The sequence below is a fragment of the Ruditapes philippinarum genome, unplaced genomic scaffold (genome assembly GCF_026571515.1).
Source record: "Ruditapes philippinarum isolate M1 unplaced genomic scaffold, ASM2657151v2 ctg2312_1_1_1_1, whole genome shotgun sequence".
Lineage (NCBI taxonomy): Eukaryota > Metazoa > Mollusca > Bivalvia > Venerida > Veneridae > Ruditapes > Ruditapes philippinarum.
Genome location: NW_026857117.1, coordinates 1 through 27,947, shown reverse-complemented (window position 1 = coordinate 27,947; position 27,947 = coordinate 1). Strand labels below are relative to the sequence as shown.

The window sequence follows — 27,947 nt, the reverse complement described above, 5'->3', positions numbered from 1 at the left end:
ATCAGATGGTCATGGTAAATAAACTGTGGACAACAATGTACTAATGACCACAGACATCCAGACATCTATCTAGTTCAAGACCCAGGGCCTTTTATATTGAAAGAAATACTCTGCATAAACTCAGATTGAAGCACTGTGCTCAGGCGAGCAAATAAAAAATGTAAGCACTATATCTTTAAAATTTATTTAGCCATTTTCTCCGGTAACAAACATATGCACAGATTTCTGTGAATGAACCATCTGTCCTGCACGTTCTGTACCAACAATTTCTGCTAACTTCTGAGCGTCATATTTTGAATATATCACAGTGCATGTTTGGTTATCTACACGGTGTTTGCTCTTAGCGTCGTGTAGCATATTGCACATTTCACTGTACAGGATTGGGTACTGTGGTAAGCCATAAAACACAATGTGACGAATACCGCGCAATTTAACCCTGTAAAACAATGTAATAAAGTGAATGAAAATAACAGTATAATATGGAATCACACTAATCAAATAAATAAGTATGTTTTTTAAATAAATAAATTACAAATAAAAATAAATGAATATAGTATATTTAACAAAGTTAAAGTTTGTAATAAGTACTTTGCATGTAAATAAAAATCCATATTTTTCTTAGAAAAGTGACACAAGTTATAAGAAATATACATTAGGAATGTACAAGTTATTTAACATTTACTTGCTTATCTTGAGCACTGGGCTATTTTTGTTTCTTTGTAAATGGAAAAATCTATATCAAATTTCACCAGGGATATAAATAAGACAATCTTTCTTATTCCTGACAAATCTCCAATACTACAACTTAGCACAAGTTTGGCCAGATAACTAGTGCATGTTTATGTAGACTGACCTGGCTTTATACTGGAGGAAAATCCTGCAATTAATCCTGCAATTATCATCTCAAATTGCTGGAGAGTGAATGTGGGATTTTATAACACATATCAAATACTACTTTTTATCCAAGTATAATTTTACCTTTTATAGAAATGAAACCTTTCTGTGTACAAAAGATAAGGAACTTTCTTATGATAAAACAAATTCCTGGCAGTGTTCACTGTTTTATCCTTCGTGTACCTGCAAGATAATTAAAGTTTGAACATCACAAATAATAGAACTCATCCTGAAATGTTAATATAAGGGAGAGAAGCCTGTATTCAATATTTCTAACAACAAAACAGAAATTACTTTTCCATGATGAATCAAGATTAAAACAACTTTAATTTAATTAAAATAAAACCTTTCTGTATTTCTTCTATACAGAGACACAATGTATAGTAATATAAAGCATGTAATATGTTTTTCATTATAATGTTTGATATATTCAGTTTTCAAAAACATACTCGCAAATCTGTACAAAGTTGATTTCTTCTCTCTTGAAATAGTTCCTCAGTCTAACAAAGTCAAAATACGATGGTATAAATATAAGTGTCTGTGACATTCCAGCTACTGAATGGTGAGGAAAAACCTGAAAATATACAAATTATCATGGTACCCAGTGCCTCGAGATTCCAGATCTAGTTATACAGTCGAAAATAAATCCATGCATACACAAAAGTAAATCTTAATTCAGCCATTCTTAAGAGTCTAAAAACTTCTTTATCATCATCTCTATCTCTTCAAATTATGCAAATGTACCCATTACTGTATCATACATCAAGGCATGTCACTTATATCTATTTAAATATTACAGCTTTATTATAAAGTAAGGTCAAAATGTGAAAATCCTATTTACCTTTTTAATGAAGAAATCAAATCTGTCATCTGGAACCTTGCTATATGCTGTACTATCAATACGGTGAAATACCTGTAATCAGAAACATTATGTTTACATCTTAATAAACCATTTCATTCATCAAAAGATACCAAAAATTTTATGGCATTTATTATAAACATCATTTAAGTTAGAAGAACAATAATAAAATCATCCATTACGGAAGCTATGTAACATTTAAGATTGGTCTAATAGCATAAAAGTCATTACAACTAGAATGAACTAGAACTGCCACTATCATGGCGTGAATACCCCCGCATACCACTGTCAGAATCAACAGTGGCCATTTAGAGCTCAAGGACAACCTCCCTGCCAAATCTGAGGTTACTAAGCCAGTGCATTGCTAAGTTATGTATTCTACATGCTTCAAATGTGAAAATGTCAAAATCAATACACTGCGGACAGGCATTCTTTAGCAATTGAGAAGAAAAGCTTTTTCTGTCAAGGTCCCTGTGACCTTGACCTTTGACCCAGTGACCTCAAAATCAATAGGGGTCATCTACTTATCATGACTAACCTCCATTCCAAATATGAAGACTGTGGGTCAAAGGAATCTAAAGTTATTGGGCAGACAAGCTTTTTATGGTCAAGGCCCCTGTGACCTTGACCTTTGACCTGGTGACCTCAAAGTCAATAGGGGTCATCTATGAATCAAGACTAACCTCCATGCCAAATATGAAGACTGTGGGTCAAAGCAATCTTAAGTTATTGGGCGGATAAGCTTTTTTAAGTCAAAGCCCCTGTGACCTTGACCTTTGACCTGGTGACCTCAAAATCAATAGGGGTAATCTACTAATCATGACTAACCTCCATGCCAAATATGAAGACTGTGGGTCAAAGGAATCTTAAGTTATTGAGCGGACAAGCTTTTTGAAGTCACGGCCCCTGTGAGCTTGACCTTTGACCTGGTGACCTCAAAGTCAATAGGGGTCATCATCTAATCATGACTAACCTCAATGCCAAATATGAAGACCATGGGTCAAAGCAATCTTAAGTTATTGGGCGGACAAGCCTTTTTGAAGTCAAGGCCCCTGTGACCTTGACCTTTGACCTGGTGACCTCAAAATCAATAGGGGTCATCTACTAATCATGACTAACCTCCATGCCAAATATGAAGACTAAGGGTCAAAGGAATCTTAAGTTATTGGGCGGACAAGAAAAAACCGACGGCCGGACGGACAACCTGATTCCAGTATACCCCCCTTACAACTTTGTTGTGCGGGGGTATAATTATTGTTGTGTTACTCGGACACATTACTCATTAACCTACATTAACTGAACTGTACTGTACACTCATCATGTAAATGATTTCCATGGTAACATATTATTTTTTTTTTTTGTTGGGTTTTATGCCCCACCAACACAGTATAGGTCATGTGGAGACTTTCCAGTTTTACTGGTGGAGGTAGACCTCAGGTCCCCTTCTGTATATTATTTCAGGCACAAATGGGCCTCTGAGTAGAACCACCGGTGTTCCTTAACCTAGCTGAATAGCTTCCTCAGGTGAAAGAATCCAGTCCCGGTCAGGATTCAGACCCATAGTGGTGAGGTGCAAGTGGTTTGAGGTCAACAATCTTCAACTCAACCATGGATGCCCCAAAAATATAATGATAAACATTACCTGAGGAAGCTGAGCAGTAATCTGACATATAGTGCCGGTACTTGGTGGACGTATAAACTCCACCTTTCCTGCATAATCTGTAGTCTTAGTTAAGGACAATGTAATATATCCAGACTGATTGAAAATGTCTGATCATATAATAAGTATATTTTTATTTAAATATAAAAAGATCTACAGTAGAACTTCTGTGAGCTACGAACTACGCTTAGTCGATTTTCTCCATGTGTCAAAGTAAAATGAAAGTCCCGATTTTTTCCCCCTATATATTCTTTATAAAAACCTATACACGAGTTGACATTTTGTGTTGAAGTTTTCGATGTGTCGAAGTTTTTTTCGTGGTCTGTATAGAATTAATCTACATTTTACCATAAAAAAGATGAAGTCCTTTGATTATTTTGGCACCTTCGATCTCGAGACATTTTTCACACCTTTTCTGGCCATTAAGAGGATTTCCAATTACATTGTGTGACAGGTGTTAATTACATTGCTGTGTGTTCTAACAGCCTTTGTATGCATTTAAATGTGTCATAAAATGCTCCAATTGTAATCATTCAAATTGCCAAAGTTGTATTTGGAAAATCAGTACAAATTATTTTCGTTTGAGAATGTCCGTGACCTCGTGTCGTGTGATAATCACACAGGATATATTTACTATAAACTAGTTTAGTTACTGCCCTCTCCTTTCGTTACGCCTTTTGTGATTAGTTTCTAAACTTGGAGGACTCAATATTTGTTCATTAAATTGCAACTAATTCATGAGTCAAAGTCCTCGAAGTTTTTAAGAAAGTCCCTTCATCTTTGACTTACCGAAGTTCTACTGTATTTTATAATACACAAATACATAAGGCTAAAAAGTAGCTGCCCTAACTTACACTATTAAATAATGTTTTGAATATGTAAGACATAGTAATGTTATTAAAAACATTCAAAGCTCCAGATAAGCTTTTTATATGGGTTGGCCTTTACCTCTAAAAGCTTATCTGGAGCTCTAAATGATTTGAAAATATTCATTAAAATGATAAAACTTTATATAAGAAATAAAAACTTAAAAACTCATCTCATGTGTGAAGAAGCATGTACAAGTTAAGGATACTGTGACAATGTTTATTAAACAATGCTGATATTTCTGGGACTGGAACAGAACGGAACACCATACTCTGTCTGTAATACTTCCCCCTATAATAATCAATTTACAACAACATTTCAGGGTAATAATAAAACTTAATGAAGGTGATAAAGATCATATATAATTGCAACCACCACAATGATTTATAATAAAATGTTAATCGAGTAATAATTCACAAGTTAACAATGATCAGTGAGTAATGTAGAAAGTAAATACTAATCAGTCAAAAGTGTAAAAGGTAAACAATAATGAATAATACTGAGAAGTAATGTTCAGTGAGAAATTGAACACAAGTCCTGTCATGTCCAACAATATATCAAAAACGAACAAGCAATTATCATAGTATTGCAAGCAATCCATAAGTCCCCTACCGGTTAGAACCCCATCAACATTCTGAAGGGCCATTGGCCATTCACTAATGTTTCAATTTTTCTCTATTTTAAGTAAATTTGTTGGAAAAGTTCTTTAAAAGTGATCACAGGAAACAGTTTTTATGAACAGACAGACGGACTGAAGGACACTCTAAAGTTAATATTTGAAACATCCCTGTTACCAAAATATAACATTTTAAAAGCAAAATTCTTAAAGAGGAGATAACTCTTGAATTAAAGATGCAATTTCATAAAAAATTTTAGCTCTTTTTGACTAATCACAAATATTGTTTTATTTGCCATGTTTTAAGCCTATTTGTTGCCAAGGCAACTGATATTTTATCAAAATAGGAAGAACGGATAAGACATGCATAATCTCAAGACTGCTATCTACCCATATGTCAAGTTTCATAAAAATATTTCCAGTACTTTTTGAGTTATAACTCTAATCACAAATATTGTTTTATTTGCCATGTTTTAAGCCTATTTGTTGCCAAGGCAACTGATATTTTATCAAAATAGGAAGAACGGATAAGACATGCATAATCTCAAGACTGCTATCTACCCATATGTCAAGTTTCATAAAAATATTTCCAGTACTTTTTGAGTTATAACTGGATTCAGTTTATGTGTAAAATTTGCCATATTTTCAGTCTATGTGTTGCCATAGCAACCAGAATTTTCAACATAGGAAGAAAAAAAAAGACATGCATAATCTCAAGACTGCCATCTACCAATATGTCAAGTTTCATAAAAATATTTCCAGTACTTTTTGCGTTATCACTGGATCCAGTTTATGTGTAAAATTTGCCATATTTTCAGCCTATTTGTTGTCATAGCAACCAGAATTTTCAACATAGGAAGAAAAGAAAAACATGTGCATAATCTCCATACTGCCATTTATTCATATACCAAGTTTCATAAAAATATTTTCAGTACTTTTCAAGTTATCGCGGGATCCAGTTTATGTGTAAAATTTGCCATATTTTCAGCCTATTTGTTGCCATAGCAACCAGAATTTTCAACATAGGAAGAAAAAGAAAAAGACGTGCATAATCTCCATACTGCCATGTATCCATATACCAAGTTTCATTAAAATATTTTCAGTACTTTTCAAGTTATCGCGGGATCCAGTTTTGTGGACGGACGGACTGACGGACTGACAGACGGACAGACGGACGGACAGACGGACAGACGGACGGAGGGTAAACCTAAAGTCCCCTCCGGTAAACCGGTAGGGGACTAATAAGCATAAAGCTGCCTGCAAATTAATAATATAAACCAGTAGCCTCTGTACTAATGGCCAAACAATAAAGCCTCACAATCCTCTGTTGGTTAAATGATTAACTGAAGCTACATACCAGCCATTAAGTGTCCACATTCTCACCCTAGAGAAGTCTACACCATGTGACTCTTGAGGTTGTAAATGAAGATGCTGCATAATATGCTGTAAAATATAACATGAATATTGTTTTATTTTTTCTGCCCTGTCACATCAACACTGTTTGACTGATAAAGTACTTTTCAATCTTTTACCCTTGGTGTAACTCTTAAAATAATTTAAGGCATGCAACAAAAACCCAGATAGAAACTATGCTTTCTGAAGAAAACTGATGTTTATAATTATGTAGACAATTAACTATTCTATCCAAACTGGGCCACTTTTATATCTTTTATAATGTTTGGATAAATACATGAGTACACATACTTTCACCATCAGGTGATATTTACACCTTTACTGTGACCCAAATAACATGTGGATCTTACACATTACAATATATAACATTCTTTATAGGAGTTTAAAATATATACCTACAGCAAAATCAAAGTACATGTTTTGAAAATCTTATACTTCCAAGTCTTTTAATAAAGCACATAATAATCTATTTTTCAACTCGTAAGCATCATACCAGTATATGATCCCAGTTTTGCATCATGAGGACATCAGCTTGGTCAATGATCAACATTTCTATAGAGTTGAGGAAGTCATAATCTCTCTCTTTGTCTCTAGAAACAAAACAGATTATCATTATTGATAACTCTTTCAGCCATAGATTGTTTGTTTCACATTGACTTCCAGGCCATTTTTTCTGCATTAGTAGAACACTCAGAAAAACTTTTGCTAAAAGTAGTTTAGGCTATCTTAAATGACATGATTTTCCTACTATTACTAAAAGCTGTATAACTTAGCTGAAATTCTGCTTATTATTCAATCAATATAAAATGCTGATCATTGGTTAAAAATTATAAAAACATTATTATACTTATGGATGTAATAAAGTGCCAATGACAAAGCAGAACAATATTTTTACCAATTTGCCAATTTACTACTGAAGGCAATTGCGTGTCTATCTATGAAATACATCTACATGTATAACTATCAAATCACCAGTACTGTTGACAGCAAGACTGGCATATCTATAGATCAAGATATCGATTTACAAGACAAGAATTAAACTTTTACCCTTCTGATCCAATGAGAGTTCTAAGACCTAGAGGTGAGGCCAGAATTATATCTGCAGCATAGAACTTGGTGTATAACTTGAGTGTTTTCTTTGCTACACTAATACCAATACGAAAATAATCGTCAATACTGCCCTCAAATGTTGCTTCAAAATCCTCTATAAATAAGTAATACATGTATCAAACCATAGAAGGTAATTATAAATTTCAGTTGAGTACCAATGGTTTGTTTAATCAGTTTTAATCACAAAAGCAAAGAATTTTATTCAAGCAAAGTTCTTACATGTAAATTAATCCAGAGCTTATATTTGACCAAAAGTTTTTTAAATCACACTTCCTATTTCATTATCACCAAATCACCTCTTGAGATACAACAATCATTTCTGACTTTCTTCTAAAGGTTTATAAGTCTAAAAGTTTCTACTATACCTGGTTTAAAGCCTTTCTTTGGTTCCTCTTCCTCTGTCAGACTATACTCTTTGTAAAACCTTTTCTTGTTGGCCACAAAACCCTGAAATTATTTTATATATTTTATTTAAGTACTTATTCCACATTCTAAATACTCTAGCACAAAATTGGTGTTATAATTCCTGGGAAAACACAATTGTGTCAGTTAGACATTTACATTTACTGCAACATTGTCCTTTTATTAAACAAGAGGGCCATGATGGCCCTAGATCGCTCACCTGACCCATCAAACTCATCCAAACAATTACCTAGACAAGCATTCTGACCAAGTCTCATGACAGGTGAGTCAAAAATGTGACCACTACAGTGTTAACAAGGATTATCCATATTTGAGCAGTGTGACCCATATTCAAACTTGACCTAGAAATCATCAAAACAAACTTTCAGACCAATTTCCAGGATACTTGGATCAAAACAGTAGCAACTAGAGTGTTAACAAGATTTTTCCATTTTTAGCTCCGGTGACCTAGTTTCACATGCGATTTCGAACTCATCCGAGCAATTACCTAGACAAGCACCCTTACCAAGTTTGATGATAATTGAGTCGAAAATGTGACCACTAGAATGTTAACAAGGTTTTTCCATATTTGGGCGGTGTGACCTAGTTTTTCATCCAAGATGACCCATGTTCGAACTTGACTTAGAAATCATCAAAACAAACTTTCAGACCAATTTACAGGATATTTGGATCAAAACAGTAGCCACTAGAGTGTTAACAAGATTTTTCTATTTTTAGCTCCTGTGACCTAGTTTTTCATCCGAGATGACCAATGTTCGAACTCATCCAAGCTATCACCTAGACAAACATCCTGACCAAGTTTGATGATGATTGAGGCAAAATTGTGACCGCTAGAGTGTTAACAAGGTTTTTCTATTTTTAGCTCTTGTGACCTAGTTTTTCATCCGAGATGACCCATGTTCGAACTCATCCGAGCTATCAACTAGATAAGCATCCTGACCAAGTTTGATGATGATTGAGGCAAAAATGTGACCGCTGGAGTGTTAACAAGGTTTTTCTATTTTTAGCTCCGGTGACCTAGTTTTTCATCTGAGATGACCCATGTTCGAACTCATGCAAGCTATCACCTAGACAAGCTTTCTGACCAAGTTTGATGATGATTGAGACAAAAATGTGACCGCTAGTGTGTTAACAAAGTTTTTCTATTTTTAGCTCCGGTGACCTACTTTTTCATCCGAGATGACCCATGTTCGAACTCATCCGAGCTATCACCTAGATAAGCATCTTGACCAAGTTTGATGATGATTGATGCAAAAATGTGATCGCTAGAGTGTTCACAAGGTTTTTCTTTTTTTAGCTCCAGTGACCTACTTTTTCATCCGAGATGACCCATGTTCGAACTCATCCGAGCTATCACCTAAACAAGCTTCCTGACAAAGTTTGATGATGATTGATGCCAAAATGTGACCGCTAGAGTGTTAACAAGGTTTTTCTATTTTTAGCTCCTGTGACCTACTTTTTCATCTGAGATGACCAATGTTCGAACTCATCCAAGCTATCACCTAGACAAACATCCTGACCAAGTTTGATGATGATTGAGGCAAAATTGTGACCTCTAGAGTGTTAACAAGGTTTTTCTATTTTTAGCTCTTGTGACCTAGTTTTTCATCCGAGATGACCAATGTTCGAACTCATCCTAGCTATCAACTAGATAAGCATCCTGACCAAGTTTGATGATGATTGAGGCAAAAATGTGACCGCTGGAGTGTTAACAAGGTTTTCTATTTTTAGCTCCAGTGACCTAGTTTTTCATCCGAGATGACCCATGTTCGAACTCCTCCGAGCTATCACCTATGTTCGAACTCATCCGAGCTATCACCTAGACAAGCATCCTGACCAAGTTTGATGATGATTGATGCAAAAATGTGACCGCTAGAGTGTTAACAAGGTTTTTCTATTTTTAGCTCCGGTGACCTACTTTTTCATCCGAGATGACCCATGTTCGAACTCATCCGAGCTATCACCTAGACAAACATCCTGACCAAGTTTGATGATGATTGAGGCAAAAATGTGACCTCTAGAGTGTTAACAAGGTTTTTCTATTTTTAGCTCTTGTGACCTAGTTTTTCATCCGAGATGACCCATGTTCGAACTCATCCGAGCTATCAACTAGATAAGCATCCTGACCAAGTTTGATGATGATTGAGGCAAAAATGCGACCGCTAGAGTGTTAACAACAAAATGTGAACGGATGACGGACAATCATCGATCCTAAAAGCTCACCCTGAGCATGCTCAGGTGAGCTAACAACATCATGTCAAAAATGCTGGCACATTCCACTGTTTTGTCAGCATGACAAAATCTATCAAATCTGTATGCCCCCACCCATTTATTAAAAACATTTGTAATTTGATATGAAGAAAAATTCATGGAATAACAGATCTTAAAGCCACATTTTTTAAACATTAAAATGAATGTTTAGCCAATTTAAGCAAGGTCTGCAAATACTAAACTGATCACAATATAAACACTATAATGTATAAATAATTCAGTTCCTACCTGATCTGTTGGATTAAGAAGTTGAATAAACATGTCCACAACCCTTTTAGCAGACTCTCTGAATGGTAATATCATCAACACCTTTGGTCTCGTTAATCCTTGATCCCTAAACTCCCTAAAACATACAGTATCATTAATACTTATACTGCTATATCTTTGCCTGCTTTGACTTTAAATTTGTTATATTTTAATAGAAAAGGTTTTAAAATGAAAAGTCTAAAATTGCAATGCCAACAGTATAAAGTCTGGACTGATTGCAAGGATTTATCAGCCAGTCTGACAATACTGGTGGCAAAGGCTAGTCAGTATCAATGGAGATATGAAATAATCCAAAACTCTTTTCTGTACTCTTTCAACTATGGGCAGGTCTATACTATCAAAGTAGTGCAAGAGAAAACACACAATCATCAACACACTGTTCTGATGTACGGATAAATTTTAATATTGATTTTAACATGAAAAGGGCATGGTCCATTTGAGCTTCTGGGATTTTAGTATTACAAAAATTACATCATACATACATACAGAGCTTACAGAAGTCAAATATACTAAATGGACTTGTTCGAACATCTTTTAAAACTTGACAAAACCATTCATCATTTTTTAGGGTAAATTTTCAAAATATGTACTCATTGAAGAGTTGGCAAAGCAAACCATGATCAGACAGCACTGGTTACATGGGCGTAGAATTTGTTGCTGTCAGCAGACTAAGGTTTAAATAAACTTCAAGGATGTGCATACATACATACATGGATCTATGATGTCATTAGCACTAAATAAACAAGAATAAAGACAGACACTAATATAACAGCTACTTACTCATCAACATCCAAGTTACCAGCCTTCTGTTTTATCTTTGTGTTGTGTGATATAACACGTTTTCTTGTTCTGAAACCATTACAATATACTTATTACACAGATATGTCAAATATGCTTTTATCAAATATGAAAGTCAATGATCAATGAATAAAGGCTATAAATTATAACCAAAATGTACCAGCATTATTAAGTATCATAAAGAGAGATTTTTAAACAATTAAGGACAGTAGGATTATAGCTCTTGAACAACACACTTCCTCTCTCTAGTCTCTATCACTGTGTAATGCATAGATAAAATTCATTCAATACTTATCAAGTTATTCCTTAGACAAGCATTATTATGTATAATAAAGGGCAATAATTAACAAGAGGGCCATGATGACCCTGAGGTCACTCACCTGTATAAAGGCACCTGGAGCAGGGCCAGTTTAAACCCCAGGGCTTTTATTTGAACAAACTTGGAAGACACCCATTAGAAGATGTTTCACAATGTAAAGTTTTTGCTACACACATAATGAAAAACAACGATATACCCCCCTCATTGCTTGCCAATAAAAAAAGTTTTTGCAGTAAAAGGCAATACAAGAATCTCTGTTAATATCTCAAACAGTTCAGTCAAAAAGTGGACTGGTACTAAAAACTTAACCAAGATTCTAAGTCGATAAAAGGCCTTAATTTTTAAAACAAATCCTTGACAGAGTTACCTTCTCTTGCGTACAGATGGGGGTAATGATGTGAAATAGCATTAAAAGTTTCAAAGCAATATCTCAAAGGGTTAAGGCAATAAGTGGATTTTACCCATATTCAATGTATTTTCTAAGTCAAAAAGGGGCATAATTCTGTCAAAAACCTTGACAGAGTTATGTCCTCTTGTCTGTTGATGAAGGTCGTGATGGTAAACAAGTATGGTCAGTTTCAAAGCAATACCTCCAATGGTTTTGAAATAAAGTGAGGTGGTACAAAAAACTTAACCAAGCTCAATACACTTTCTAAGTCAAAAAAGGGCCATAATTCTGTCAAAAAACCTTGACAGAGTTATGTACTCTTGTCTGTAGATGGAGGTTATGATGGTGAACAAGTATGGTAAGTTTCAAAGCCATACTTGTAATACTTCTGAAATAAAGTGGGGTGGTACGAAAAACTTAACCAAGGTGTGACGCCAACGCCGACGCCGACGCCGGGGCGAGTAGGATAGCTCCCCTTTTCATAGAAAAGTCGAGCTAAAAATTCATGTTTCTAGCTTACTTTAAGACATGATTCAGAGCATGTAGACAGTACACAAGTCGTATCTCTTCCCCATTAGAATGACTCCTCTCTGAATAAAATATATCCTGAAAATATAAAGAGTTAGTCTCAAAATAAAAGTCACAGAATCCTTGGAATATAACAAACAATATCCTATTGCTATTCAATGTAAACTAACAATAATTTCCCAAAACTTATTACACTAATGGCAAAAAATAACATCAAAATACTGTTACTTTCTGGCAAATTATTTCTGTAGCACATAAATATGTGATAAAAAGTTGAATTGAATTGACAAGTGATGGGAATCAATCTGTTGTAGACAAATAAATGAATTTGTTCCACAGAAAATATTTTAATCACCATGTGTATAATCTCTTCTCAGCTCTTCTTGTTAAATATAAGCCACATATGATCCCCTCAACCTGTATTAACAATTTACACACTAGAAATGTGTCCATAGGACACTGATGCCCCCACATGCCACTGTTCTGTCAATCTTATGACTCTAGGTCAAATATTTTTTGGACTACATGTGCCACAAGTTGAAAACTAAAAATCAACAAAGGGCCATAATTCTGTTAAATTTGGTCGCAGCAAAAAATCCTTCCTTTACTACCATCTACACATTAAGGTTGTTAATCCCTGGAAGTTAAAGCAAAATCTGCCATCCGGTTTAAGAGGAGTTGTGTTCACAATATTTCTACATAGTATATAGTGAAAAAATCAACAAAGGGCCATAATTCTGTAAAATTTGGTCGCAGCGAAAATTCCTTCCTTTACTACCATCTACACCTTAAGGTTGTTAATCCCTGTAAGTTTAAGCAAAATCTGCCATCCGGTTTAAGAGGAGTTGCGTTCACAAAATTTCTACATAGTATAGAGTGAAAAAATCAACAAAGGGCCATAATTCTGTAAAATTTGGTCGCAGCAAAAATTCCTTTCTTTACTTCCATCGACACATTACGGTTGTTCATCCCTGGAAGTTTAAGCAAAATCTGCCATCCTGTTTAAGAGGAGTTGCATTCACAAAATTTCTACATAGTATATAGTGAAAAAATCAACAAAGGGCCATAAGTCTGTTAAATTTGGTCGCAGCGAAAATTCCTTCCTTTACTACCATCAACACATTAAGGTTGTTCATCCCTGTAAGTTTAAGCAAAATCTGCCATCCAGTTTAAGAAAAGTTGCGTTCACAAGATTTCGGGACGGACTGACGGACGGACGGACAAGTGCAACGCTATATGCTCCCACATTGTGGGGGCATAATAAGTGTCAATGAAGGTCAATGTCATGATATGGAGGCTGATCTGAAATTTGCCATGTCATAGTCATTCATTATCAACACTGTATATACATAATCATTAATTACCTGATAATTGTTCATAATTGAAAATAGCCCATCTTGTAAACCTGTAAGTTCATCTGAAAATATAAAATTCAACTATTTTAAGTCATTTCTAAATAGTACTGTAACTCAAATTCTATAAAATGTGCAGGAAACACATTTAATGTAAAATTAATTTTAATTATAGCAAGCCAGCAATTAGGTCACTTGGTCAAGACCCATCTGTCAAGTGTTAGCTAGCTAGATGGGTTCCTTACAGAACAGGATTTGCTACACTTGAAAATAACAACAAGAAGTTCTAAATCAGCTGCCTGAACTATTCAGCCAAATACGAAAAAGTTAATCATATCTGCTTTAACAATTAGATGGTGCTATGTCACACTATAATATCATACAATAACAAGCCAAATCAATTATCATTAGGGGCCAAGTGGTTAATCAGTATCATGGTGCAATGATATAAGTAAATAAACTGGTCAATATCATAGACACATTCAGAGACTGGTTATATCACCATTTATTATATCAACCAAAAAATTTATGTAGTTTTAGAGAATATTTTCAATCTTACCTGATTTTACCTTACACATTTTTCTGTTAGCTGTTGCTACATTATCTGCCAATGACTGTTTTACCTGGAAGTTCAAAATCATAATGCATCTATATATATTCCTGACTAAAGATACTCCTTTTTCATACAATAAAATTCTAGCAATCAAGTATAAATATGAAAGCGTTTTCTGGACCATCAGTCATAAAGTATCTTGGGAAAGTCACAAATTGGTTAAACATAATTATATCTTTTTTTTCACAATTTTTAAATGATAATTCACAACTTTCAAATTATAGTCATTGATAAATTGTCATTTTCTAAATACACGAAAAACAGAGGCATTAAACAACAAGACTTTATTTCAAAAGATGTTTATCATAAATTAGTGCATTTTCCAACACATGATGTCTTTTTCTAATTTGATAGCTTAATTTTACAAGTTGAAATAGTATTACTTTTTTTTAATAATGACAAAACAGTGCTAAATTTCACAATTCAAAAGGCGCTGAACCTATTCACACGAAAAAAAACTGGGGAAAAAACACTGAAACTCCACTATTGTACCAGTGTATCTTCATTATTTTGTATGTTTGGCCATTTAAATTATTACATGTATTTGTTAGTTTTATTTTATTGGGTTTTACGTCACACCAACACAGTATAGGTCACATGTCGACGTTCCAGCTTTACTGGTGGAGGAAGACCTCAGGTGCCCTTCCGTGCATTATTTCAGGCACGAACGAGTACCTGAGTAGAACCACCAACGTTCTGTAAGCTAGCTGGATAGCTTCCTCACATGAAAGAATTAAAAGTCCCTATTGGGATTCCAACCCACAGTGGTTAGGGGAAGTGGTTTGAAGTCAACGACCTGAACCACTCGGCCACGGACGCCCCTAAATTATTATATAGGATCACAAGATATCAAGGCTTGTACAAAATGGTTATTACAAATAGGGATTAAAAGCTTCCACTTTGCAACAAATTATGGAATAAACGTTTTGTATATTTCAAGAGTACTTACATGTAGGGAGGCTAAGTCTTTTTCTTTCCTGTGTGAAATATTCTGTTTTAGCTGACTGACAGACCACTTATGACAGGCTTGTCCAACACCTACAACCTAAAATACAATGTCACCATGGCAACTAGGGCTGTATATCAGTCAGAACTAGCAATACAATATTAATGAGCCGTGCCATGAAAAAACCAACACTAGAATTATCACTAAATGTGATTAATACCCCCGCAAGACTGCTTCGGAAATGAGGATGTTACTAGTAACAGAATACCTTGTAAAGAATTGAAACAGAGTTATGGTTGTGGGCAATTAAAGATAGTTGTGGTTCTTGTATGTTGCATTTCCTTTCAATGTGGTTGGCCATTGATGAAGTTTTATTGGATTACTCTGTAAGAAGTCCAGAAAGACAAGGAAAAGGAACAAAGGGCAATAACTCTATAAATACTGAAGATTGAGTTATGGCTATTGTACACTGCACTTCCTCTCATTTCGCTTGACCATTGTATGAAGTTGTATTGAATTCCAACTACTAGTTTTCAAGTTATGCACTGGACAAAAAAGTAACAAAAGCAGTAACTGTAATTAGTCCAAATAGAGTTATTGTTCTTGTGCACTGCACTTCATCTCACTGCCCTTGACCATTGTATAAAGTTTCATTGAATTCCAACCATTAATTTTCAAGTTATGCACTGGACAATAAAAAATAACAAAGGGCAAAAACTTTTAAATTAGTCAAAAAAGAGTTATGGTTTCTGTACACTGCACTTCCTCTCAACATACTTGACCATAGTATGAAATAGTTTTGAATTCCAACCCGTAGTTTTCAAGTTATGCTCCGGACAAGGAAAAGTAACAAAGGGCAGTAACTCTGTAATTAGTCAAAATGGAGTTATGGTTCTTGTGCACTGCACTTTCTCTTATTGTGCTTGACCATTGTATGAAGTTGTTTTAAATTCCAACCAGTATGTTTTAAGTTATGCTCCAGACAAGGAAAAGTATCAAAGGGCAATAACTCATTACAATTCTTGTGCACTGCATTTCCTCTTAATGTGCTTGACAACTGCATGAAGTTGTATTGAATTCCAACCAGTAGTTTTCAAGTTATGCTCGAGACAAGGAAAAGTAACAAAGGGCAATAACTCTGTCATTAGTCAAGATGGAGTTATGGTTCTCATGCACTGCACTTCCTCTCAATGAGCTTGACCATTGTATGAAGTTATATTGAATTCCAACAATTAGTCTTCAAGTTATAGTCCGGACAAAAGAAAGCAATGGAAAAATAACTAAGGGCAATAACTCTGTTATTACTTTAGATAGAGTTATGGTTCTTGTGCACTGCACTTCCCCTTATTGTGCTTGACAATTGTATGAAGTTGTTTTGAGTTTCAACCAGTAGTTTTCAAGTTATGCTCCGGACAAGGAAAAGTAACAAAGGGCAGTAACTCTGTTATTAGTCAAAATGGAGTTATGGTTCTTGTACACTGCACTTCCTCTCAATGTGCTTAACCATTGTATGAAGTTATATTGAATTCCAACTATTAGTCTTCAAGTTATGATCCGGACAAAAGAAAGCAATGGAAAAGTAACAAAGGGCAATAACTCTGTTATTACTTTAGATAGAGTTATGGTTCTTGTGCACTGCACTTCCCCTTATTGTGTTTGACAATTGTATGAAGTTGTTTTGAATTTCAACCAGTAGTTTTCAAGTTATGCTCCGGACAAGGAAAAGTAACAAAGGGCAATAACTCTGTAATTAGTCAAGATGGAGTTATGGTTCTTGTGCACTGCACTTCCTCTCAATGTGCTTGACCATTGTATGAAGTTATATTGAATTCCAACCATTAGTTTTCAAGTTATGCTCCGGACAAGGAAAATGCAACGGACCGCTGGACCGACCGACCGACCAACCGACGGACCACCGGGCGACTCCTATATACCCCCCCAAACTTCGTTTTTGGGGGTATAATAATGGGTTTGCGACCAGCATGAACCCAGACCAGCCTGCGCATCCATGCAGTCTGATCAGGATCCATGCTGTCGGCTTACAAACCCTATAACAAGTAGAGAAACTGATAGCGAACAGTATGGATCCTGATCAGACTGCGCGGATGCCCAGGCTGGTCTAGATCCATGCTGATTGCAAACCCATTATGTTGGTTTTGTCATGGCGTGGCTCATTTTTATCAATACAAAATGATCAATATTCAATAGATCATTTGATATTTTGTTATATTACAAACAAGTAAGTTTAAAATTAAATTAAAAATACACATGTACAAAAGTTGTTTTCTCTTGTTTTATTCCTGCATATTAGTACTCCGGATATGAGATTTAGTAATACCTAGTAAATGTCACACCACAACTAAGGACTTTGACAAATTTGTGTTTGATATGGGAAAATATCTATATGCAAAAACTAAGCAGTTTTCCCTAAATAATATCCATTTAATCAATAATTGTAAGGGTTATTTTCTGAAAATTTTAATTAAACACAGAAAAATAGGTTTTGTTACCACAGAAAAAAAACAATGTCAAATAGTCGAGCTAAAAACTATCAAACTAAAAACTATTTGAAGTGGCTTCATGGCCAGAGTGGTTAACAATCTAATGATCGCTAGCCACATGGGTTCAAACCCTGTCAGGGGCAAGTCGTTGTTTCCTTGGGCAAGAAACTTTACACTCATTGCTTAGTACTGGTTGGTTCCAGGAACAGATTCGAAAGTATGTCTATAAGCTTATAACTTCCTTCACAATCCAACTAAAATAAATTATGTATTAACCAAAAACTATCAAAGTCCAAAACATTAACAACTGTGTACATATATTACAGCAATGCATTACTGTACATTCCAGGTATATACCTTTATTTCTTCCTTGTTACAAGATTTACAACCAGATAATTCTTCTATAATCTTTTCTTCAAGATCTGTCTCAAAGTGTACAATAAATGGATCTGAAACAAAAGCCATTAATAAGGTTAACAAATGAAAATTCCCTTATTTTTTGTTACTTTTATTGAGTATTAAGTCACACAAAGTAAAAGGTTATTGGGTAATAAATAACATCAGGAATGTAAAAAGAAACAAAACAAACCAATCAAAAGCTAGCTAAACACCTTCCAAAGAATTCCAAATTTCCTGCAGGGATTTGAACTTACATAGAATCATGGGCATGTGCTACAATCTAAACAACCATAATATTTAAGGCATGCTGGCCACTCCCATGATTTACTTCAATTTGGTTTTAATGCCATTTTTCACAAATATTGCGTATAGAGACAATTTTAAATTTTGTTTGTTCATTTTATTTGTGTTATCTTTAATCTTAGATGCATTATCCAATCATTTTCATCCATATTCTAGAATCTAGGAATTTAAATTATATTCTGGTTTTCTGTAATAAAGTACAGTATTTGCAATAACTATCAGCTATATTGAACAGACAACTCAATATGGAAGATAATAGATGAAAGACAAATGTTATAGTTCTTTGTCAGTATTGAAACTAATAAGAGAGTGGCACAAGTTGTCACTTAAAAAGCCTTTAAAGATCAAATCTCTATTTTTTTGTCTTCAAAACCTAGTGGTAGCATGGTTGAATGGGGTTAACATGTGTGACTAGTAATTAAGGATAGCTAGCTGTATGGGTTCAACCCCCATCAGGGGCAAGCCATGTTTTCGTTCATTTGTTCAGTACTGGTTGTTTGCAGAAATGGATTAAAAGCTTTATTGGCTTATACCTTCCTACACACACTAAAATATACTATGCATAACCTAAAACTTGTCATGAAAAAAAACTCACCAGTTTCTTGTAAAGTATTGTCAATATCATCATCATCATCAAAATCTGCTACTACTTCTGTTAAATCATCACTTTCATCACTGTCTGATTCTTCATCATCATTGTTGTCTTCTTCACCATCATCACTATCATCATCACCATCATCACTATCATCACCATCATCAGTTTTGTGTTTACTTTTGTCAGTACCATCTTCTTCATCAAGAAGAGTATTTAACTAAAGTCAAATATATCAAAGAATATTTTCAAGAATAACCATCCAAAACACCTCACACTCATACCCTACCATATCTGGTTTCAAAACTGCGTCTTCCATTACATAACGTGAGGTATTATTAATGTTATACTACATTAAAATTCTATTCACATCAAAGGCATTATACAAAATAAAAACATGCTATTATAATTAACCTCAAATCTAAACATGTAATTTCTTTCGATAATAACTTGTTCTCTAAAACTTCAAATAGTGTTTAAGTACAATATTTTACTGCAGAAACCCAAGGTGTTATTACCATTAACTTATTGGATTTCTTCAAAGTAATACTATTTTATGAATTTCATGAATAAATTTACCTTTTAAATTCAATGAACAAAGCAATTATGACTTATGACAATAAAAGTGTTGGTAAGCAATACTAGGAACAGACAAATATCTTAATAAATTGTATCTGACCAAGTAAAATGTAACATGTGTCAAGCTTAATACTGTGTTTGAAGATGGATTTTCAAAACCAGAGAAAAACTGAATCCCTAAAAAAAATCTGAAAACAGCAATACTGAAAATGTAGCAGGCTCGGTTTGATTTAACATGTTCATAGACAGTAGTGATAATTGCATATACACTTAAAAATGTTCCGTTTCCTGTCCAGCGTTTACAATACCCTATGTCTGTTCCAAATATCTACAAATAACATTAACTTACCTTTTCCTCTTCATTTACTGCACTATTATCTTCCTCTAAATCATCATCATCACCACCTTCATCATCATCACTTTCAATATTCTCATCTGAATCTGATACAAGAAAAAAAAATAATTATTAAAAAAGAAATAAAATCTCGAAATATAATATGATAATTAATTATTAGCATAAATTAGCTAAAAAAAATTTACAATTTCACAGCGAGCTTATATATTTTTAATTATCATGTATATCAGACTAATCTATTAATGTATAGTTAGGTTTGCATACAAAGACTAGCAAGAAATGTTTAGTAAAGTTAACTTATGTATCTGTAGACATTTCTTGTAGAATTTTCTAAGTATTTTTTTTAAAAACAAGAGTTTCCATGAGACATTCAACTATTCTCAGTGCTACAACAATAGTATAAATAGGGGCATAACTCTGTTAAAATGTAACTCAAGAGTTATTGAATCTGTATCCATCATGTTAGATGTTCACTGACAACAAACATGTAACATTTCAACCCATTCCCTTTTGTAGTTTTGAAGATACTAGCACACAAATACGTAACCAAAGTGTGACAGCAACGCTGACACTGGGGTGAGTATGATAGCTCTACCTACTCTTCCAAAAGTCAAGCTAACAAAGGTACTTCTAAAATTGTGCAGAAAGTACCAATTAATTTATTTCAATTCATTTGATGTGGAAATGTTAATTTATCTCTGAACAAAGCAAGCATTTATATCACCTTGATCAGACTGAACTTTGTCATCAAGTGTTGCAAGCAGCTGCTGATATGGATTGGCTTCATCTTCTGAAGATGTTGACTCAGCAATTTCCTGAAATGTATTACCCAGTTTAATTTTTTTCATAAGAAAGGAGAGAGCATAATTCATATAAATTCCTCTAAAAACTCATGACCAACATTTTCCTCAGCTTGGTGTTGTTTTTTTGCTTTTATAGTATCATATACATGTATGAACTTGTGGTATAATTTTATCTTTTGATGACACTTTAATTAGGAAATGTTCAAACCACAGTGTGTTTGAGAGAAGTTTAAATGTAATTCAACAAAGTTTAAAACACAATTGTTTGATTAAAAAGAAGTTTGATGATAAAAGTTTGGTAATAAAAAAAATCTAAACAGACATTGTTAAAATATAATGTATCATAATTATATGTAAATTGGTTTCATATTTCAAGCTTCATATTTATTCCTTACAATACTGGTTGGCATCTTAGTAGTGAGACAAGTTAAATCATCACATTTACAAAAAGACATTTATTTTTTTGCTTTTACAATATAAGTTTGTCTATTCCTCTTATGTAAATAAGAAAGGCAACTAGGATAGGAGCATCATGTGTTTTTTTTAAAGGCAAAACCAAAGGAAGAAGCTGTTGTGAGACTGGACAGATGCTGGTGACAGTTTAAAGCATGATGTTAATTGATGACTTGTCAAAGACATTTGCTTGTCCTGTAGTTACATTTAGTAGCTTTGTTCCAACAGTCTGCCAATGTTGTATTCTATAAATAATCTCATTAATAATTCACAACATGCAGTCATCTGATACCGAGCTTGTTTTCTCAACAGCAAAGAGAATGTGTCTTTATAAATGACTTTTAACATTTAAGGCCATGTGGTATTTGAAATGATCTGTTCCATTGCTAAATAAAGATGACTGCACAACTGAACCTTTAATTGCTTAAGTATTTAGTTATTCAGGTCAGAGATATGCAAACTGTGATCTTCAATTATGATCCAAAAGATATGTCTCCAGTTTCCAGTGAACATCTTCGGTAGTTTTGAAGACTGATGACACACACAAAAAACTTTCACAAAGATTTTTATTTAAGTTACTGAACAGCCATAATTAGAGTTGTCATGTAAAGAAACAATAATATTGGTGTATCATCAATATTTTTCTGTTGATCGATTATCGATACACATTTGAAAAAATGATTATTTTCACTAAATAATTAAATTTTTAGAAATTATGAAAATTAACCCAAAACATATACAAATTTTTAACGTAGATGTCCATTTAAAAACTACGCATTACATATTGGACATATTTCATAGAAGTGATGACAAAAATGATCAGAAAAAAATAGCATAAATATAATTATAACCATTTATAAGCAACACAAATCATAATGAATGAAAATGTTTTTTACTGAAATCATTTTAACAGATTTGAAAGTGAATTATAGAAAAGTAAGTAAGTAATTATCAATATATTGATGTCAATTATCAATATATCGTCAATATGGTTTGCAGTGAATCAATGACAGCTCTAACCATAATTACATCAAAATCCATGCAAGAATTATGTGCCTAGGACAGTGACTATATATCATGATATAAAACACATGTGTGAAGTTGTAATCAAATATCTTTAGCTAATGACGAGATATAAAGTTGAACATAAAGTTATATACAGAACTTTGACCAAAGTGTTATAAGTAGGATAATCCCACTGTTCTTTGAATAGTTGATCTAAAAACAAAACAGTAGGAATAAGATGTCTATGCTGGAATCAATAAATGCCATTCTCACCCTAAATAAAATTTCTGAAACAAGTGGTAAAACGGAGCTGTCTTTGGTAGAAACAATATTGATGTATCGTAAATATTATTCTGTTAATCAATAATCAATACACTTATAAAAAAATCGATAATTTTGACTAATCAATAAAATGTCTAGTAATTTTGAACATTCACCCAAAAGATATACAGAAGGTGTCCATGTATAAAACTATGCTGTCATGAAGTAATGGGAATATTTCATGGCAGTGATGACAAAAAAAATTGTGTAATGGTTACATACATGTATGAAGAAGACATCATGTATGTACAGAACATGCATTTCACCAAAATGGTGTGAAAGTCATTATTGATGTATCTGTGTATCATCAATATTTGTCAGGTTATATTGATATATAGTCAATATATATGCTTTTCACTGTATCACTGAAAACTCTATTCTTAAATAATGGTAACATTTCTTTTTACCTTTTCCTCAATTTTATTTGCAGCTTTTATTTCTTCTTGGTTGTCACTGGAATGAGAAAATTAAAATGAAATAGATCTAGATGTAATCATGTATATTGCTGCATAAGCACAAGATTTACTGGTTTCTAGTATATATATATAATTTATACTTATATAAAAATAATTTATGCATAATCTGTTGTAAAAGATATGGCACTCACTGGTTCTTAAGTATTTTTGTCATTTCTTAGCAAGATAAGTCAATATAAATATTTAGGTACTCAGAATACTATTTTCAGGAAAATCTTTACTTTAAAGGCCATTTTTTTTTTGTTATTTGATTTACTGACTTTTTCCAAAAAGGTTGAGTCAGAGGAATACAACAAGACTTGCCTAATGACAATAAGCTCGTCTTTTCTTAATCAGTGTCTTTTCAAGGCGTTTGTGAGAGTCACACTTTCTTTTTCAACGACTGCGCACATTTTAGAAGTGTGCATGAAAATTCCGCATCTGAATTGATAAATTTCTCAAAAAGCGTAAAAATGTCTAGTTTGCCTATTTGTTTTACATGAACACAATTGACCAGACACCAAAGGGAGGTAAATAAAGCCAATATTTTCATTGAAAAAGTTGAGGGGGACAACTCTTGTTGAATATCATCTGATGAAAGTTGATAACAGAGTGCAGACAAATCATTTCATAAAATAATAATATATTTCTTTCGTAAACTTGGCATTCATCAAGCATCATTCTTGCAGTGTGGATGAGCACTGTTTGATAGCACTTTTATATATTCAACCCAAAAATAAACCTGAAAATGAGGTTTCATGATCTGGTTCTTCAGAAAAGAAAACAATCTAGCTACCTTTTAGAAGGCAAGAGCTGTCAAGCAAAAGTGATGCTCCCCTGAAAAGTTTCTCAAGCATTGCAGAAAGGTATTATGAAAAGAAAAAAGAATGAAAGTAACTAATACTGTAGCTACTAAATATTGTTCTTGTGACAAGATTAACCCTTTACCTTATATAGACATGTTTTGACGGCTTTTTGCCCCCCCCCCCCCCCCACTCTTTTTTGAGGCCTCAAACAGTGAAAAAAATGCCCTATTTAGGCCCCAAAGACTGTTTTTCGTTTGAGAAATATTGATTAAAAAAGAGATTTTTTTTTGGCACCACCCTCTATCAAAAAGGTACATTAAGGGGTTGCCAGAAAGAGAAAGTGCCCCCTTCTGTTTCGAGGGTTTGAAGGGGGCAGCAGTCCCCCTCATCACCAAGAAAATTTTGGACATGTAACAGGCTAAAATGGCCCAGGGTTGATCGTAAGGTAACATATAATCAACGCTGAAAAGCCTTTTACTCTGTCTCAATCTATTGATAAGTTGCAGCACTTTGAAATCAGTTTTGATGGAAAAAACAAAGCAAAATAGTGATTTTTGGCAATTTTGAGATGTGCCCGGGTTGCCATGGTAACAGAAAATTTAAGATTGAGCATGCTGTTACAGATGTTATGGTCCAGTCAACATTTGTGCCAAGTTTCATCAGTAATGAAGCAATTTTTATAGTTTCATAGCAATTTGAACTTGTAACAAGAGGCTTTTCAATAAAAACGGCCATTTTTCACAATATGCTCATGAAGTAAAGGGTTTAACATATTTTAGGTCAAACCAATGCGACTAGCACCTTTGTCATAAACAGGTCTAGGATTTCATGATATTTACGGACAGTCTGTAAATTTTTGGACGATCAATAATTTCACAGATTTTTTATCTATAAATTTACAGACATTAAGTAAGAAAATAGTTAAAGTTGCATTGAAATTCAAAACCGCATGTTAGAATAAATAAGGTTACGTATTATATGATTAAATGTAACAGTATGGTAAGATTCAGACCAATTTAATGACTTTCAATTTTCACTTTTAACAAAAATTTCAAAATCATCATACAAAGATGAAACACACCCCATTGGCTGTGTTAATATAAACAATCAATAAAACAACTTGTCCGAAGCTGCAGATTTAAGTGTAAAACTAAAAACAGCAAATTTCAAATTGAATATCTGTAAATTTATGGATTGAAAAATCTTCAAATTTCTATACTATCTATAAATTTATGGACAGTCCATAAATACATGGAGATAAATATAAGATGGAGAAGAGACTGTGACGTCACACAGTTAAAATCAGTATCGGCGGAATTGTGTTCCAGCAAGTTATCATATGGCGCGAGATTTTGCGAAGTTTGATGCATCCTGGGTAAAAGTAGCCAAAATACCGCCTGATTGAATTCCCAGAGGTACATCAACAAACAAGAGCTGTCCGTAAGACAGCGCGCTCGACTTTTTTAGTGCTTGCCTATAATACAAAACATTGACAGTTAAGGGCCATAATTCAAATAAAATCTTTGACAGAATTACCTTCTCCTGGACATGTTTGGGAATCATGATTGTAAACAAGTATTCCAACTTTCAAATTAATATCTCAAACAGTTCAGTCAAAAAGTGGACTGGTACTAAAAACTTAACCAAGATTCTAAGTCGATAAAAGGCCTTAATTTTTAAAACAAATCCTTGACAGAGTTACCTTCTCTTGCGTACAGATGGGGGTAATGATGTGAAATAGCATTAAAAGTTTCAAAGCAATATCTCAAAGGGTTAAGGCAATAAGTGGATTTTACCCATATTCAATGTATTTTCTAAGTCAAAAAGGGGCATAATTCTGTCAAAAACCTTGACAGAGTTATGTCCTCTTGTCTGTTGATGAAGGTCGTGATGGTAAACAAGTATGGTCAGTTTCAAAGCAATACCTCCAATGGTTTTGAAATAAAGTGAGGTGGTACAAAAAACTTTACCAAGCTCAATACACTTTCTAAGTCAAAAAAGGGCCATAATTCTGTCAAAAACCTTGACAGAGTTATGTACTCTTGTCTGTAGATGGAGGTTATGATGGTGAACAAGTATGGTAAGTTTCAAAGCCATACTTGTAATACTTCTGAAATAAAGTGGGGTGGTACGAAAAACTTAACCAAGTTGTGACGCCAAAGCCGACGCCGACGCCGACGCCGGGGCGAGTAGGATAGCTCCCCTTTTCATAGAAAAGTCGAGCTAAAAAGTGGACTGGTACTAAAAACTTAACCAAGATTCTAAGTCGATAAAAGGCCTTAATTTTTAAAACAAATCCTTGACAGAGTTACCTTCTCTTGCGTACAGATGGGGGTAATGATGTGAAATAGCATTAAAAGTTTCAAAGCAATATCTCAAAGGGTTAAGGCAATAAGTGGATTTTACCCATATTCAATGTATTTTCTAAGTCAAAAAGGGGCATAATTTCTGTCAAAAAAACCTTGACAGAGTTATGTCCTCTTGTCTGTTGATGAAGGTCGTGATGGTAAACAAGTATGGTCAGTTTCAAAGCAATACCTCCAATGGTTTTGAAATAAAGTGAGGTGGTACAAAAAAACTTAACCAAGCTCAATACACTTTCTAAGTCAAAAAAGGGCCATAATTCTGTCAAAAACCTTGACAGAGTTATGTACTCTTGTCTGTAGATGGAGGTTATGATGGTGAACAAGTATGGTAAGTTTCAAAGCCATACTTGTAATACTTCTGAAATAAAGTGGGGTGGTACGAAAAACTTAACCAAGGTGTGACGCCAACGCCGACGCTAACGCCGACGCCGATGCCGGGGCGAGTAGGATAGCTCCCCTTTTCATAGAAAAGTCGAGCTAAAAAGACTAAACATTATTTACTTATATAAGAAGCAATAGTTATTTATTCTAAAACGTACAAAACACACTTTTCCACACAAATATTTCTCCGATGAAAATCCATGTCAGCAATGTAAGCAATAATTCATAGATATCGCAAAGTTTAACGATAGCATGAAAATCGGAGACTAGCGGAAAAGCCTGACAATCACCGAAGCGGCAAAGGATTGTGGGTCTGAATCAGACTCTCGTCTATTTTTCGGAGTTTCCTATCCGTTGTTTATATACCTGTGATAAATGTTGTGAAATCCTAGACCTGATTAACTATTACAAGCCTGTAACGACTTATATACTGGAATAGCATTGTACCAGACAATACATTCAAATTATCAGTTTAATTGTTTCTAAAAATAATATTCCAGTTTGTTTCCCCGATTTCTTTTTTCAGTAGGATTTGTCTCCATCCCCAGGAGTGGATTGTTTCTAGCTATGTGACTGAAGCTAGAATAGATTACCCATGTTCTGCCAGCATAAAGATTTTTCACATAAAGGCACTTCAAATAATTGTTTACAATAAGTCCCTACGCAAAACCTAGTAAAACCAGTAGCCGGTATACAGTTGTTTGTCCGAATTTTGGTTCTATCCGAATTTATATAAATGTTCATAGACACTAATTATCAATAATTAACCATCGCATTATTGATACAAACCTATGATCATTTGTTTTATTTTTGCCCTCATCTCTGTAGATTTTTCTGTGCTTTTTAGATAAGAAATTCAAGTCAATAGTCCTTCGTTTCCTTTTCTCATGCCTACCCATGGTGAATGAACTCGATTTACCGCCTAGAAAACTCAGTTGTATTCTTATCAAAATCGAAGTGTCTGACGTAGTACAATACCATCACGCGATATTCTACTTGGGTGATGTCACAATGTCCTATTTTTTGTCGACTTGGCCTGTCTTTCAACGTCGCTTTAATTCAATTTTGTTATTTGCCTTTTATCTTGATTAAGGAGCGGTATGTGTTTTATGCAATTTTACAGAATTCGTTCTAGAAATGTGGTTGCACGTGCAGGATAAGATATATTTTACTTGTAAGTAGATTTTAATTCTTCCTTTTTGTTCTTTTTCAAAAAAAAAAAAAGTATACATACTGTATAATTATGTAGGAATTTTAATGCCGAATTTTTAATGCCATGTGTAAAATAAAGTTGTTTTTTTAAA

At 33.9% G+C, this 27,947-nt stretch overlaps 1 protein-coding gene across 1 annotated transcript; it reads right to left on the bottom strand.

Moving 5' to 3' along the window:
• Window positions 1-168: 168 nt before the first annotated feature.
• LOC132748817 (U3 small nucleolar RNA-associated protein 25 homolog) lies at window positions 169-27,577 on the bottom strand. Its single transcript, XM_060738456.1, has 22 exons — window positions 27,433-27,577; window positions 23,043-23,088; window positions 20,778-20,868; window positions 20,048-20,139; window positions 19,123-19,339; window positions 18,183-18,274; window positions 15,328-15,423; window positions 14,325-14,388; window positions 13,778-13,830; window positions 12,406-12,491; window positions 11,161-11,229; window positions 10,342-10,456; window positions 7,785-7,866; window positions 7,357-7,513; window positions 6,803-6,899; window positions 6,254-6,339; window positions 4,489-4,571; window positions 3,396-3,472; window positions 1,736-1,807; window positions 1,344-1,468; window positions 979-1,077; window positions 169-436 (listed from the first exon to the last, which is right to left on the bottom strand). The coding sequence occupies exons 1-22, from the start codon at window positions 27,540-27,542 to the stop codon at window positions 187-189; spliced, it is 2,259 nt and encodes a 752-aa protein (XP_060594439.1). The 5' UTR covers window positions 27,543-27,577; the 3' UTR covers window positions 169-186.
• Window positions 27,578-27,947: the final 370 nt, after the last annotated feature.

Coding starts and splice junctions, on each gene's coding strand:
- LOC132748817 (XM_060738456.1), bottom strand. CDS start 27,542: ATGGGTAGGCATGAGAAAAGGAAACGAAGGACTATTGACTTGAATTTC. Junction 13,831..14,324: donor AATGTGTAAGGTAAAATCAG/GTAAGATTGAAA, acceptor TTATATTTTCAG/ATGAACTTACAGGTTTACAA. Junction 1,078..1,343: donor AACTTTGTACAGATTTGCGA/GTATGTTTTTGA, acceptor ATTATCTTGCAG/GTACACGAAGGATAAAACAG.